This window comes from Piliocolobus tephrosceles, chromosome 12 (genome assembly GCF_002776525.5).
Source record: "Piliocolobus tephrosceles isolate RC106 chromosome 12, ASM277652v3, whole genome shotgun sequence".
NCBI lineage: Eukaryota > Metazoa > Chordata > Mammalia > Primates > Cercopithecidae > Piliocolobus > Piliocolobus tephrosceles.
Window position 1 is genome coordinate 43,872,049 of NC_045445.1, and position 14,925 is coordinate 43,886,973.

At 45.9% G+C, this 14,925-nt stretch overlaps 2 protein-coding genes across 4 annotated transcripts in view; both read right to left on the bottom strand.

The window, feature by feature from the left end:
- Positions 1-4,456: 4,456 nt before the first annotated feature.
- TMEM164 (transmembrane protein 164) overlaps positions 4,457-14,925 on the bottom strand; it is a 191,431-nt gene continuing 180,962 nt past the window's right edge. For 2 of the 3 annotated variants that reach the window (XM_023203071.1, XM_023203070.1), the window contains exon 8: positions 4,457-6,386. The gene's annotated coding sequence lies outside the window, so the exon portion shown is untranslated. The remainder of the gene's footprint in view (positions 6,387-14,925) is intronic. The other variant, XM_023203068.1, reaches the window with a different exon arrangement.
- On the bottom strand, positions 10,878-12,896 carry LOC111536682. The gene is made up of 2 exons (XM_023203111.1): positions 12,852-12,896; positions 10,878-12,753 (listed from the first exon to the last, which is right to left on the bottom strand). Exons 1-2 carry the CDS (start codon positions 12,894-12,896, stop codon positions 12,268-12,270), a joined length of 531 nt encoding a protein of 176 aa, XP_023058879.1. The 3' UTR covers positions 10,878-12,267.

Here is a 14,925-nt window from a genome sequence, read left to right on the forward strand (position 1 = left end):
CAAATAGACATTGCTAATAGTCAGCAGTAGGCTGGGAAAGTACAGGTAACATCCTTTGCTCTGAGGAATGTTACACAGTGGGTCCTGCAAGCAGGGTGCACCGAGCACTTGATTGCGAAAAAGAAACACCTTTATTTTCAATCTCGCTCCCTTTTTGGACATTTTTTTGAGGCAAAATTCATATAACATACAATTAACTATTTCAAAATGTACACTTCGGTAGTTAGTGAATTCACAATGTTGTGCAACCCCTGGCTCTCTCTAGCTTTAAAACTTTTTCATCGCGCCATAAAAACACTCCACACCCATTAAGAGAAGTCACTCGCCAACTCCCATCCGCCTCCCCACTAAGTAACATCTAATCTTCCTTCCATCTCTCTGAATTTACCTATTCTGGATATATCATATTAATGGACTCATATAATATGTGACCTTTTGTATCTGGCTTCTTTTGCTCAGTATGTTTTCAAGGTTTATCCAAGTTGTACCATGTTTTAGTACTTTGTTCCTTTTTATGGCTGAATAATATTTCATTGTATCATGTAACACAATTTGTTTATCCATCATAATGGATATTTGGATTGCTTCCACCTTTTGGCTCTTAGGACCAATGCTATATAAACATTTGTGTACAAGTTTCTGTGTGAACATGTTTTCATTTCATTTGGATATATGCTTGGGAGTGGAGAATTACCGAGTCATGTGGTTATTCTATCGTTAACTTATTTATGTATGTATGTATGTATTTATTTATTTATTTATTTAGCGATGGAGTTTCACTCTTGTTGCCCAGGCTGGAGTGCAATGGCACGATCTTGGCTCATTGCAACCTCCACTTCCTGGGTTCAAGTGATTCTTCTGCCTCAGCTTCCTGAGTAGCTGAGATTACAGGCATGTGCCACCACGCCCAGCTCATTTTGTATTTTTAGTAGAAATGAGGTTTTACCATGTTGGTCAGCTGGTCTTGAACTCCCGACCTCAAGTGATCCATCTGCCTCAGCCTCCCAAAGTGCTGAGATTACAGGCATAAGCCACTGCACCCAGCCTACCTTTAACTTTTTGGGGAACCACCAAACCATTTTCCAAAGTGGCTGTACCATTTTATGTTCCCAGAAGCAATGTATATAGGTTCCTATTTCTCATCCTCACTATCATTACTTTTCTTTTTTTGATTTAAGCCATCTTAGTGGATATGAAGTGGCATCTCATTATGGTTTTGATTTGTATTTCCTTAAAGATCATTGATATTGAACACTTTTTCATGTGCTTACTGGCTATTAGTATATTTTCTTTGGAAAAATGTCCATTCTAGTACTTTGCCCAGTTTTTAATCAGACTGACTTTTATTATTATTTTTTGAGACAGGCTGGAGTGCAGTGGCACAATCTCGGCTCAATCTCGGCTCACTGCAACCACCATCTCCCGGTTTGAGCGATTCTCCTGCCTCAGCCTCCCGAGTAGCTGGGGCTACAGGCGCACACCACCACGCCCAACTAATTTTTGTATTTTTAGTAGAGACAGGGTTTCACCATGTTGGCCAGGATGGTCTTGATCTCTTGACCTCGTGATCTGCCCACCTCGGCCTCCCAAACTGCTGAGATTACAGGTGTGAGCCACTGCGCCCGGCTGATTGTTTCACTTTTTATTGTTGAATTGTAAGAGTTCTTCATATATTCAGGATATTAAACCATTATCAGATATATGATTTGCAAATATTTTCTCTCTGTAGTTTGTCTTTTTCATATTCTTGATAATATCCTTTGACGGACAAAAGTTTTTCACGTTTATGAAGTCCAACTTATCTATTTTTTTTCTATTGTTGCTAATGTTTTTGGTGTCAAATCTAAGAATCCACTGCCAAATCTGAGATCATGAAGATTTACTTCTATGTTTTCTTCTATTAGTTGTATAGTTTTATTCCTTATATTTAGGTCTTTGACTTACTTTGAGCTATTTTGTATGTGATGTGTGGTAGCAGTCCAACTTCATTCTTTTGCATGTGGTTATCCAGTTGTCTCAACACTATTTGTTAATACTATTCTTTCCCCCATTGAATGTTCTTGGAATCCTTGTTGAACATCAGTTGACCATAGAGGTCTGCATTCATTTCTATTATTTCTCTATCCTATTCCATTGGTCTGTATGTCCACCTTTATGCCAGTACTACACTGTTTTGATTACTGTAGTTTCGCAGTGAGTTTTGAGATCAGGAAGTGTAATCCTACTTTGTTTTTCTTTCTCAATACTGTTTTGGCTGTCCAAGGCTCCTTGAGTTCTCTTATGAATTTGAAGACTGGCTTTTCCATTGTTGCAAAAAAAAAAAAAAAAAAAAGCCATTGGAATTTTGATAGGGATTGCACTGAATGTGTAGATGGCTTTGGAGACTATTGCCATTTGGATATTTTGTCTAGTACATGAACACAGGATGTCTTTCCATTTATTTAGATGTTTTAAAATTTCTTCCAGCAGTATTTTCTAGTTTTCAGTGTACAAGTCATTTACCTCCTTGGTTAAATGTATTACTGGGTGTTTTGTTATTTTGGACGCTATTATAAAGGAGATTGCTTTTCTTCATTTTATTTTCAGACTGTTTATTACTGGCATTTAGAAACATAACTGATTTTGTGTGTTGATCTTATACACTACAACTTTGCTGAAATCATTTATTGGCTCTAGTAGTTGTTGGTATGTGTATTCTATGGGAATATAGTCATATTATCTGCAAACAGAGATAGTTTTACTTCTTCCTTTCCAATTTGGATGCCTTTCATTTCTTTCTCTTGCTTAACTGCTCTGCCTAGGATTTTCAATACTATGTTGAATAGCGGAAGTAAACATAAACATCCTGGTCTTGTTCCTGATCTTAGGAGAAAGCTTTCAGTCTCTGTCTATTAGGTATGATGTTAGTTGTGGGTTTTTCATAAATGCCCCTTTATCATGTTAAGGCATTTGCCTTCTACTCCTAGTGTGCTGAGTGTTTTATTATGAAAGAGTATTAACTTTTGTCAAATGGTTTTTCTGCATATATTGAGATGATCACGTTCCCACCCCCCCCCACCCCCCCCCCCCCACACACACACACACTTTGTTCTATTACTGTGGTGTACTACACTGGTTGATTTTCTTACATCAAACCACCTTTAAATTCCTGGAATAAATCCCACTTGGTTATGGTTGGTTATCCTTTCAAACAACCAACTATTGGTTTCATTGACTCTTTTTCTTCTATTATCTATTTCATTTATCTCTGCTCTAATCTTTATTATTTCATTCCCTCTGCTGGCTTTAGGTTTCGTTTGCTTTTCTTTTTCTAGTTCCTTAAGGTGTAAAGTTAGAGTATTGGTTTCAGATCTTTCTTTTTTAATGTATGTGTTTACGGCTATAAATTTCCCTCTGGGCGCTGCTTTCACTGTATCCCATAAGTTGCTGTATGTTATATTTTCATTCTCATTCATCTAAAAGCATTTTCTAATTCCCCTAGTGATTTCTCCTTTGACTCATTGGTTCTTTAAGAGTATGTTCTTAATTTCCACATATTTGCAAAATCTCCAGTTTTTCTCATTATTGATTTCTAGCTTTGCTCCATTTGATCAAACATACTTAGTGTAATTCCAGCATTTTAAAATGTTTTAAAATAATTGTTTTATGGCCTAATATATGCTCTAACCTGGAGAATATCCCATGTACATTTGAGAAGAATGTGTATTGTGCTGTTGTGGGATATAGTGTTCTGTATGTTTATTGGATCTAGTTGGTTTATAGTGTTGTTGAAACTATTTCCTTACTGATCCTTCTGTCTAGTTGTTCTATCCGTTATTTAATGTGGCATACAGAGGTCTCCAAATATTATTGTAGAACTGTCTACTATTTGTTTTTAATTCCATCAGTGTTCACTTCACATATTTTGGAGCTCTGTTGTTTGGTGCATACTTGTTTATCATTGTTATATCTTCTTTATGAATTAACCCTTTATCAGTAAAAATTTCCTTCTTCATTTTTTACGACAATTTTTTAACCATCTCAGCTCTCTTGTGGTTACCATTTGGATAGAATATCTATTTTAATCCTTTCACTTTCAACCCCTGTATCTTTAGGTCTAAACCGAGTGTCTTGTCAGTAGCATATAATTGGATCATGTTGTTTTTTAATCCATTCTGCCAGTGTCTGTCTTTTAATTGGTGAGCTTAATCCATTTACATTCAAAGTGATTACTGATAATAAAGGACTTGTGCCATTGTGCTATATATCTTTTTTTGTTCCTCAGTTCCTCCTATACTGCGTTCTTTTGTGTTTGATGTATTTTTTTGGTAATATCCACTTTGATTCCCACTTCATTTCCTCTTCTCTCTATTTTAGTTATTTTCTTAGTGGTTATCATGGGGATTATAGCTAACATCCTAAGTTTATAACAATCTAGCATGATTGCTCCCATTTTTTTCTTTTCATTTTAAATAGATTTTATTTTTCAGAGAAGTTTTAGGTTCACAGCAAAATTGAGCAAAATGTATACAGGGTTCCCCTATATTTCCTATATACCCACCACACACACAGCCTACCCCACTATCAACATCCTGCATCAGAGTGGCACATTTGTTACAACTGATGAACCTACGGTGATACATCATTATCATCCAAAGTCCAAAGTTTACATTAGGGTTCACTTTTGGTATTGTATATTCTATGAGTTTTGACAACTACATAATGAAATGTATCCGCCATTATAGTATTATACAGAATAGTAGTCTCATTGCCCTAGAAATCCTCTGTGCTTATTAGCCCATTCATCTCCGTATCCTCCTAACACCTGGCAACCACTGACCTTGACCACTCCTTTTTAATAATTATAATAGCTAACATTTATTGAGTGCTTACTGTGGAGAACCATGTTATACACTTTTCAATAGCCTTATGAGTTTCCCATTTGACAGAATAAGAATCAAGTTCAAGGAAGTTGTCACTTATCTGAGGCCACCTAACTATGAAGTGGCAAAGTCAGGATTCAAACCAAGTTTGTCAGGCTCCAGAGACTGAGCTTTTCCCGTTCACTGTTGTCTTGATGAGGATGATGATGGTGACAATGGTGGTGGTAATGGTTGTGGTGATGGTAGTGGTGGTATCTAACGAATGTGCTGCCAGGTACTGTGCCAAGTGCCTTATGTGCCTTTTCTTTTCAATCCTCACGATAGCCTATGAAGTAGATGCTATCATTATTGCCATTTTGTAGATGAGCAAACTGAGGCTCAGAGGTTAGTTAACAATCTCAAATGCACAGAACCTACTGAGTGGAGGCTAGTGACTACAACTATAATTGAAGATTTTATTTTGGCGATCTGCTATCTCTCTTTAGCTCTGAAGATGGCAAAGGTGTAGGACTAGGCCTATCCCTGAAAACTGATTGGTTGGTTTGGTTTTTGAAGTTCAAAATCCAGGGACTCAGCCTTGATATTATTTGGTTCTCTTACAAGAATGCATGAGTTCTGACGGCAATGCTCTCCTATGGGCAAATCTCACTCTGCCCTTGGCTGTCCAGCCTTAGTCATTGTCTTTCTAGTCAGGGGAGGACCGCCCTCAGGCTTCTGGGTACATGACGAGATCTCAGAAATAGCCCCCTAATCGGCCTCATCAGCTTTGAAGGAGGCCACTGCAGGAGGGGCCTAAGTAGGCCAACACTTTAACCCAGTTACGTGAGGGCAGCTGTAATCCAGGCTGATCATGTCTTGCTAAGCTCTCTGGGGGAGAAATGTCCAAAAGCGGCTTCCTGTGACCAAGTATCCCTAGATCTCACTATGCAGACACTCCTCTTCCCTTCTGGAAGAGGATGGCCTAAAGGTTACAAGGGCAGAGTTTAATTTGAGTGACTGCCAGGACTGAGGGGATGTTGGTGGCAATTCCTAACTGCAGTGAAATGCCCATGGCTCAGGGTGCCCTAGGACAAAGTGCTGCTTTTCCTTGAAAGGCTTACTACCTGACTCTTCTTCGACCTTGTTGGAGGAGGTAGGGAAATCAGTGTGTTCTTCTGCATGGGCCAGACAGCCACTCACATCAACCCAGGGAGTTCAGGACACGTTGGGCTTCACACCCCACCCCTACTTCTGCCAGCTTACTTCACCTCTGGCAATGACTAGCCCTAGGAGTTCCCCAGGGAAGCAGGCTGGGTTGTCTGGCCAGGCTGCTGTTGGGGAAAGAAAGAAACCAGAGCTATTGGGGCTGGGTGGCCTAGCTTGTCTGACTCCTTCCCTGTCATTTGGCACAGTGGGCTTCCTTATGCAGGTATACTCTGCCTCTTCCCTCTCATGTCCCACGAACCATCTGTCTCAAGAGAGAGCTCAACAAAGTGGGTCCCCTTCTGGTCAAGAAGCAGAAAGCTTGCCTGGCCTGGGTGGATGCTGGCAGGGAAGGGAAGAAAAAGAGGAGTGTTAGAATGAGGCTGAAGCTAAAAGTCTGTATATTTTTCCAAAAGGGTTTTCTCTAGCAAGAAGGTGACTTTCATGGGGGAAGAGGAAGAGGAATCTAAGTTAACAATTACAGTATTTCATTGACTCTGATATGCCTTAGATTATAAGATGTCTGTTATTTTATATACTGCTGAAAAAGAAGAAAGTTGCTGATTAAACTGTCATGCCACTGATTTTAAGATGCATTCCAATTTTAATGATGTTAAAATGCAAAAAAAAAAAAAAATGTGTCTTAGAGTCCATGAAATAAACTGAGGTATCACCTGTCCTACACACAAACACCCGCTCACAAACACACCACAGACCACAACCACACAGGGCACATTAAGGCAGATTGGGTATGAGTGCAGTCAAAACCCCAGCTAACCTCTGTGCTCTAAGAACAAGCATAGTAACCAAACTGTCTGGAAATAGGAACACCTTCCACTGGACAGAACTTTATAGAGCCCTCTCACACCCATTGATCTCACTGGATTCCTCACAGATGTCCTGTGGGGTAAGCTAGACAAGGGTATTTATTACTATTTTACAAATGGAGTTCAGGAAAGGTATGACTTTGCCAAGGGCACTCGGGACCTGAAAGGGAAGAACTGGGACGGCAGGCCCTGCCTGCTCAGTCCTGTTACAATGCTGGTTTGACTACTACAGGACAACAACTATTATTAAGGCAAAGGATAGAGATAGAACTACTGAGCTTGTAAATAAGTAACTTTTAGGTCCTTTTCCCAACAAAGTTATTTACAAAACCTCAATATACAAAACAGAATAAAACTGGAGTTGTTCTGGGTGAAGCCAGGGGAAAGGCCAGAGCACCACCCACTCTACTCCCATGCGTCCCCTGCTGCCTGAGGTGACTTCTCCCAGCATCCCTGAGGTGCTGAGGAAGATTCTGTAAACCTCTGGAGCAAGGGGGCTTCAACTGTATCGGTAATGTTCTTTTTTTAAGCTGGATTCAGTTACTATTCTTCATACCTTTGGTATATCTTAAATATTTCATTTTTTTAAAAGGCACTGCTATAGATGGTCAGGTCAAAGAGATGACTCAGAACCTGCCTGGAGACTTGAAAGCAAAAGAAGTTTGCTTTGAATTATAAGCTTGGGTGAGGCCTGGGCACTGAGATTTTTAAAGCTCCCCAGGTGATAAATGCGCAACGAAATCGACAATCCACTGTACTAGAGGTATCTTATTAGCTCCGACATGCTAGAAATCTGAGTGTATGTCTTGGAATGCACAGGAAGGTCCCTCTGTTCTCAGGGGGCAGAATACTAGCGAGCCCAAGGGCTTTCTAAAAATATAAGACCAAAAAGCATGAGCCTCCTGAGTATAGCGAAGGGACAGCAATGGCAGGTTGGCATCACCTGGGCAAGCCCCTTGGATAGAGAGGGGAAGTGTGGAAGGGAGCAGAGAGGCCTGCTGGCTGGAGCAGTGGTGGGGCTGAGAATAGGTTGTTGGACAGGAGAACAGCTCTGTGACTCATGCTACTGGCCCTGTTTCCTAGCAGAGATGTGTCAAGGAAGCATCCACTCCCATTGCAAAAAGACCTGCCTCGGTGTGAAATGCAGAGATTACCGGCTGGCTGGGATGCAGGAGTTATTGAAAGTTAAGAAGTCAGCTGTGGAGGGCATCCATGAGCCACAGGAGAAGCCTCTCCCTACTGCCTCCCTGGCTCTTAAACCCCTTTGCCCAACAGCTCAGACATCCCAGGTGTGCAATTCGGATGCTGGGCAGAGTGCTGACTGTGGGGAGGGTGAGTTCAGGCACTAACAGAGTCCCTGACTTTCGACTACGTTGGCCTTGCCTGTGGCCAAGGTTAGCAAAGCACACATCCTTTGATTAAATCACTGCATTTGTCAGACTGACATCTGTGTATTTCTGTCCCTCCACTGGCATTGGCAAACCAGGACAAGGCAAAAGCTCATTGGGGGATCAGGCTGTAACCATCTCAAGCTGCTCCCTACCCGTCGGGGGTGGATGACACATTCCATGGGCTGGTGGGGCTTTTGCCATGCAAACACCAACTCTGTGTGCCTCCAGGGAAGGAAGGGGTGACCCTGGTGGTGAAGAACAGCTATGGAGGAGATGGAAAAGCAGTTGGAAGAGTCAGGTGGAACAGTTGCCGTTGGTCTTAGAGCTTTTCCCTCACAATACTGCCTCCTTATCCAGGACACCAACTATACAGAGCCCTGCAGAGAAGCAGGATGGGGCCCCTCGGCAAGGAGCTTGAGGTGCCTGGGCAAACAAAGGCATCCCAGCCCCATCCAGGAGAATTCATGGGATGGGCATGGCTTATGAAGCCTAGGGTTCTCCATCAAAGAACAGTGGTGCCCCCTACCCTATTTTAGCACTCAGCTGGAAGATCCTTGTTCACTGAGCACTTTCTTATGGAATGGGCCCTGTACCAGGGGCTGGAGGATGAATCAGATCCCAGCTGGCCCTCAAGGAGCTTAACGTCTACGGAGGGAGCGAGACCAGTAATGAATCATGTAAGGGGGGGGCAAATGGTGGCCAGAGTTAGTACCAGGTGCCGTAGGAGCAAAGTGGACCAGCACCTAACGTAGCCTGGGGCTTGGGGAAGAATGCAAAGAGGAGCTAGCCTTCGTGTGGAGGCCTTAGGATGAAACGGGAGAGTGGGGAGCTGAGAAAACAGCACGAAGGAAACAAATGGCAAGGACCTGGGAAATGGCGGCATGCCAAAGGGGAGTACGATCCCACTGGAGTGAAGGGTCTCTGTGCATGCTTCTTTTGGGAGTGTGGGGTGCAGGAGATGTGGCTGAAGATGCTTACAGAGCCCAGGGCTTGTGTGTTACATGAAAGAGCCTGGGCTTTATATTCTAGAGCGAGGGGCCCAGGGAAGGGATGCAGATTTGCATTTGAAAAGACTGTGGCCTGCAGGAGGGAATACAGACTGCAGTGGGGATGGGCACGGTGGTAGGGGCAGATGCACTGCCCAGGGTAGGGACGGCAATGGCCTGCGTCATTGTCTTTTTTAGCTCTCTTCCTGAAAAGGAACACATGGGGAAAGGACTCGAACCAACTCTCCTCACCTCCTCTCCACCAGCCTCTTTCCATCCTTCCCCTTCGCCTGGCCCCCTTTCTTCCTGTGCCTTTCAGCTCTGCTTTGAGGCTGCTGCTGACAGGCCATGACTCCTCTGCTTTCTGCACTTGTGGGCCTCCCCTTTCTCTCTCATCTTCCACACCACTGCCCGGCTCTCTTTCCACTTCTATAAGGACCGGGGGTCCCTGGGCAAGGGTCTGCCCAGCAACGCCAGCACACTGGAAAGGCAGTGGAAGCTGGTGGAGAGTGGAGAGCCTGTGAGTTTTGGGGTCTAACAAAACCAGCTTCCAATTCCAGCTCCTCCATTTCTGAGTGAGCCTCCATGTTCTCAGTTTCTCCCTACCATACAAGGACAGCATTGCCAGTCAGCTCATTGTACTTTGATGGGGATTCTAAGAGGTAACGGGAGGGATTTAGCTCCATGCCTGGCAAGCAGTTGGAGCTACTACTTTGCTGATAAAGAACCTGAGGCAGCAAGATAAGTGACTTTTCTAGGCTGCTCATCTTCCAGTCCACGATTGCAAGTCCCTGCCTCATTCATAGCCTGGGTGCCCAACCACTGGCAAATGAGGAGATCCACCTGCACTGGCTGCCAGGTCTGGCTAGCTGTACAAAGACTGCCCAGGGTAGGGATGGCAATGGCTTAGGTCATTGTCTTTTTTGGCTCTCTTCCTGAAAAAGAACACATAGGGGAAGAACACGAACCAACTCTCCTCACCTCCTCTCCACCAGCCCTTCTGTCCTTCCCGTTCGCCATATCTGGCCCCCTTTCTTCCTGTGCCTTTCAGCTCTGCTACCCCTCCCTATCTGGCTACCTCTCCCCTGTAGAAACAGCAGCCCAGGCAAAAGCCTGAACAGGGCTTCTGTCCTGTGTGAAAGGGCCAATCACAGTCATCATGGGCTGCTCGGCAGGTAGCCTTGGAAAAGCAGGTCTGCTTCCAAAGGGTAAGGCTATCTCGTTCATGGTCCAACCCACGCTGGGTGCAGGACTGTGCTGAGAAGTGCTGGTGCAGAGCTGACCCGCAGGAAATTTGGGTTGGGTGGGCCTGAATGTGTTTGCCTTCTCCAGCTCAGTCCTCCAGCCTAGCCCGGTGCACTTTGGGTCCCAGAGAGCCCAGCAAATGTGCCTGGCAGACAAGCCCTCTGCTAAGAGCAAATGGCCTGCTGGGTCCCTGGCAGAAGTAGGCAATGTGTGGGAATTCAAGGCCAGCCAGCCACACAGCTCCCAGGACAAAGGTGCGCTGAGACAGCCCAGCTGTCCTTTGAGGGTCTTCCACAGCACAGAGGGCCAGAGGCCCCTGTGACTATTTTTCAAAGCAGAGGGCCTTCTGAGAGTGTTCTGGGAAGCAAGGCCAGGACTCCTGGGTTCTCATGTATCTTTTAATAACAGTAAATTAAAAAACATTATAACAGTAAGCCCCATGGTAAGGGTTCCTTTTCATTCAAGGATCTTCGACAACAGAAACACCTGAGACTAAAATTCAGAATGCTAAGTACACAAATTAATGACCATTTATTTCCAAAGGCGACTGCAGAAACCATTTCGGTACAATCAAAAGGTTTTACAAGACAGAGAAAACATATTACAAAATGCCCCAAGAGGTGAGCAAACTGGTGGGGGCACAGAGCACTCAAGAACCAGCCTGATAAAAATCCTCGGCCTGCTGCTGTTTAGGGAGAGTCTAAAGACTGGTTCTAAGGGAAGCCACTGTGTGGGGGTTCAGGGGAGACAGCGAGGGGTCTGCCCAGTGCATAGCAATCCCAGCTGGGAACTGAGGAAGGACGGGGTAGGCGAACAGGGGCAGAGGCATTTGCTAAGCTCCTGGCAGAAACCATTACAGACCAGCCGATCGTATTCTCTTCACTACAGTCATACCAATGTAAATGAAAGATTCTTTAAAATAGAACACAAAAATGGACACCAAAAGAAAGAGTTTCCAAAACAACAGCTCTGTTTGAAATGACTTTTGTTTTGTTTTGTTTTGTTTGTCACGGGGTTTTGTCTGTTTCTTGCCATGAGTAGCAAACCAGTGTACAAAAATGTCACAGACAAGAGCAACAAGCGACTAGGTTTTCCTGAGCCCAAATCAGCCCACTCCATATACACAATAGGAGGGCTGCCTCCCTGTCATTGATTCTGCCCACCACAGTGCGGGCAGGATGGGCCGTGGGGGGAGCTCCTTCCCAGCCTGGGGCCTTGCCAAGGAGCCCACGAGGGCCTGCAGGAGACCCTCCAGAATCAGCATCAGTGTCTTGTCTAACAGCATCACACATGGTCCTTTTTTCCTCCTCCCCTACCTCCCCTTCAGTAGAAACCAGTAAGAAAATTTTCTTCAGGAGGGGACAGATGACCCTGGGTCAACGTCTACAAATCCGAGGAAGTCTTTTTGGCAGAGGGAGGGGGGAACAGGGCCCTTCTGCCCTGAGCCACCTCGCTCACCCCCAGGGCACTGCCCTGCCCCAACACCAGTGCACAGAGACCTGCTGACAACTTGCTCTCTGTGGGGAGCTGTGCCCACTTCAGAAGACACCGAATTACCAATGATCACAAATATAAAAACCCCAACAGAGGCTACAGCAAAAGGGATGATCTGACAGCTAGACTGAGGTACTGTACGGTAAAGTTCGCCGGTCACCCTGGTTAGCCCGGCGACCCTGCAAGCAGCTTCTATGAATGCGATGAAGTTTGAGGAGAGAGAGAAAGAGATTGCTGACTTGGGGAGACTGAGTCTGTGGCTTCAGAACCCTGCATGCCTTCACAGGCTGACAGAGGAACGCATTACTGTTGTGCCTCTGGGAGGAAGATGGGCCAGATCATCTTTGGTGTACAAAACCAAATACTGAGGGCAAGGAGAACCGGAAGTAGGCGTGACTGGGTCTCTGCTATTTCGAGTGGATGCCGCAAGTTGGTCAGCTCCACAGACTGTTCTCCTCGGCCCATATTCCTGGCCAAGGCTACCTGGGGGCTGAAGGGAGCACTCTTTTCCCTTCCTGAGGCCATTTGAAAGGAAACTGCCCTCTTCTACAAACACCCTCACACACGCGCAGAGCTCCCACACGCTGGCAAATGACACATGGAAACCTGGCTGGGGAACTGGCTTGGCACTGACAGGAAAGCCCTGAGGAGGAGCTGGGAAGACAGCCCCGCTGGCCACTGGGTGTGCAAGCTCCGGCTTCTCCCTCAGTCCTGTACCAAAGCTGGGGCAGTAGAGGGCTGGCACTGCGCAGATATGAGAGCTACCCTATAAGGCGGGCTACCCTGTAAGGCAGGCTGCCAGGGGTCTGCTTGGGTTGCTTCTCTCCACGTTGGCTTGGCCCAAGATAAGAGTGAGATCCAGACCAGTTCAGATGCCTGCTGCTCCCCAGTGCCCCAAATACAGGCCATGGCTCCCTGTGAAGCCTATGGACTGGGCCCCCTCTGTTCTTTTGACCTACATGTTTCTGAGCCAATCTGGCCCCCGAAAGCCCTGCATGCCCCTTTTACTTCTTCCTTCCCCTGACAGGTAGATCTGTCTCTGGCTTGGCCATGCCAAGCATGTGGCTTTTGCTTTCTTCTCTCCTTCCAAGCACCAGAAAGTGCCCTCCAGAATGGGGTGCTAAGCTGTAGACAGAGTGAAGGCAAGCATGCCAACATGGGGAAAGCTCGAGCAACCAGGCAACCTGTGCCATGCCACAGAAACGAGGAGGAGGAGAGGGCCTACACAGGCACACCCCTATGACATTCCGCAGCTAGTTCTCAGCTGAGGCACAGATCCTCTGCTGGCAGCAACTCCAAGTTCTGGTGGAGGACAGGCCAGGCCCCCAGGGGCTCCTCCCACAATCCCCTTCCAACTTCTCCTTTTGTAAAGAGGCCAAGGGGCACTGAGGCGTCGTGCATTTCCTCACCAGCAATTCCTACATGTAGCAGTTTGATGGTGGGCAGAGCCAATCCAGCCATTCAAGAAGCGCCTCCACTGGAGGGCCACTCTAGGGTGAGAGGCACTAAGAAACGTTTGGCCCTGCTTTCAAAGAGGGCAAAAACAAAGCTTACACATCAAAAGGAGCTCAGGAGAGTAAGAGCACTTGGTGCTCTCCCCTCCTGCTCCCCAGGCCCTGGGGAATGACAGCCTCAATGCCTGCAGGCCTCTGCAGAAGGACCGTCCCTCCCAGGGTCGCTTCCTATAGGTCCATTTGCTAAAATTATGACCACTGAGGCACCGAAGCTCAATGTAAGTCAAACGTGGTCAAACTGGAAATACTGGAACTGGCCTAGGTCAACTGCATTGCCTAGAGTTGGAGAGGGGAAGGGAGGCTCACCAGACAAAGTCACCAAATGATCTCTTCTGTTCTTAAGCAAATCTGTTCCTAGTGGGAGTCAGTGCAGAGTCAGCAATGCCCAGCCACTTCCTGCCTTCTTGAGGTCTGTGCATAACTGAGCTGAAGTCATTCAACAAAAGTTTCTCCTTGTGGAGCACCTGAACCTCCACCCATGAGGACCTAATTCCTTGGCAGCCCCCTTTCAATCTAGACATAAGATTTTGGGGTAGACAGGATGAGGAGGAGGTGATGTCCCCCACATTAAACGATTCAGCACTGAGTCTGGGGTACACTGAAGAAACCTGGCCCTAGGGAAACAACAGTGGCAAGAGCTATAGCTGCTCAAACCCAGGATGCTGACATTCCCTATAAAACCAAGACACAGACCTACAGGGTCTTCCAGAAATGGAAGATGCAAGGGCCCTGATGCGAGGATTCTCCAAACTCAAAAACCAATCAACCAGCCAATTCCAGCTCATTCTTCCCTGAAGCTGCCTGAGTGAGGAAGAGAGGGGGAAGGGGAGGGAGGGAGAGGGAACACATTTAAGGGGCACTCAAGATTAAAATCATATCTATTATCAGCATTTACCTAAAACAGAGTGTATGATTCAAATCACAGTTTTCTGTGCTCACTTCTGATTGGGATATGCATCAGTTCTCAACTCTCACAGGCAGAATTCACACAGGGTCCGGCCTAGTACTGCATATATCTTGACCCTCTTCACTTTGGATTTGTCATTGCAACAGGTCTCCAACCTTCTCAATGGAATCTAGCCCTTGGGCTGCTTGGTGCTCTCACCTCCCATCCCAGGCAGCATCCTGGAAGGAGTGCTGGTTGGCTGCTTACTCTGAGTCATGGGACACCAGTGACCAGAATCTGGCTGGTTCTGTCTTGACCATGAGCTGTGAAATCCCTCGGCTCTGGGCTTGCCGCTGGTATAGAAACAAGGCCTCAGTCCCCTGTGGTAAGAGCCGTGCTGGAGACTAAATGGGACGCCAGCATAAGCCTGGAGGTCCCTGGCAGTGGAGAAATGAAACACAACGCAATCTCATTGCTTCGATGCCAGAAGAACTACTACTACTTGTTGTTCCCTTTCTCCTCAACCAGCTGTTGTTAA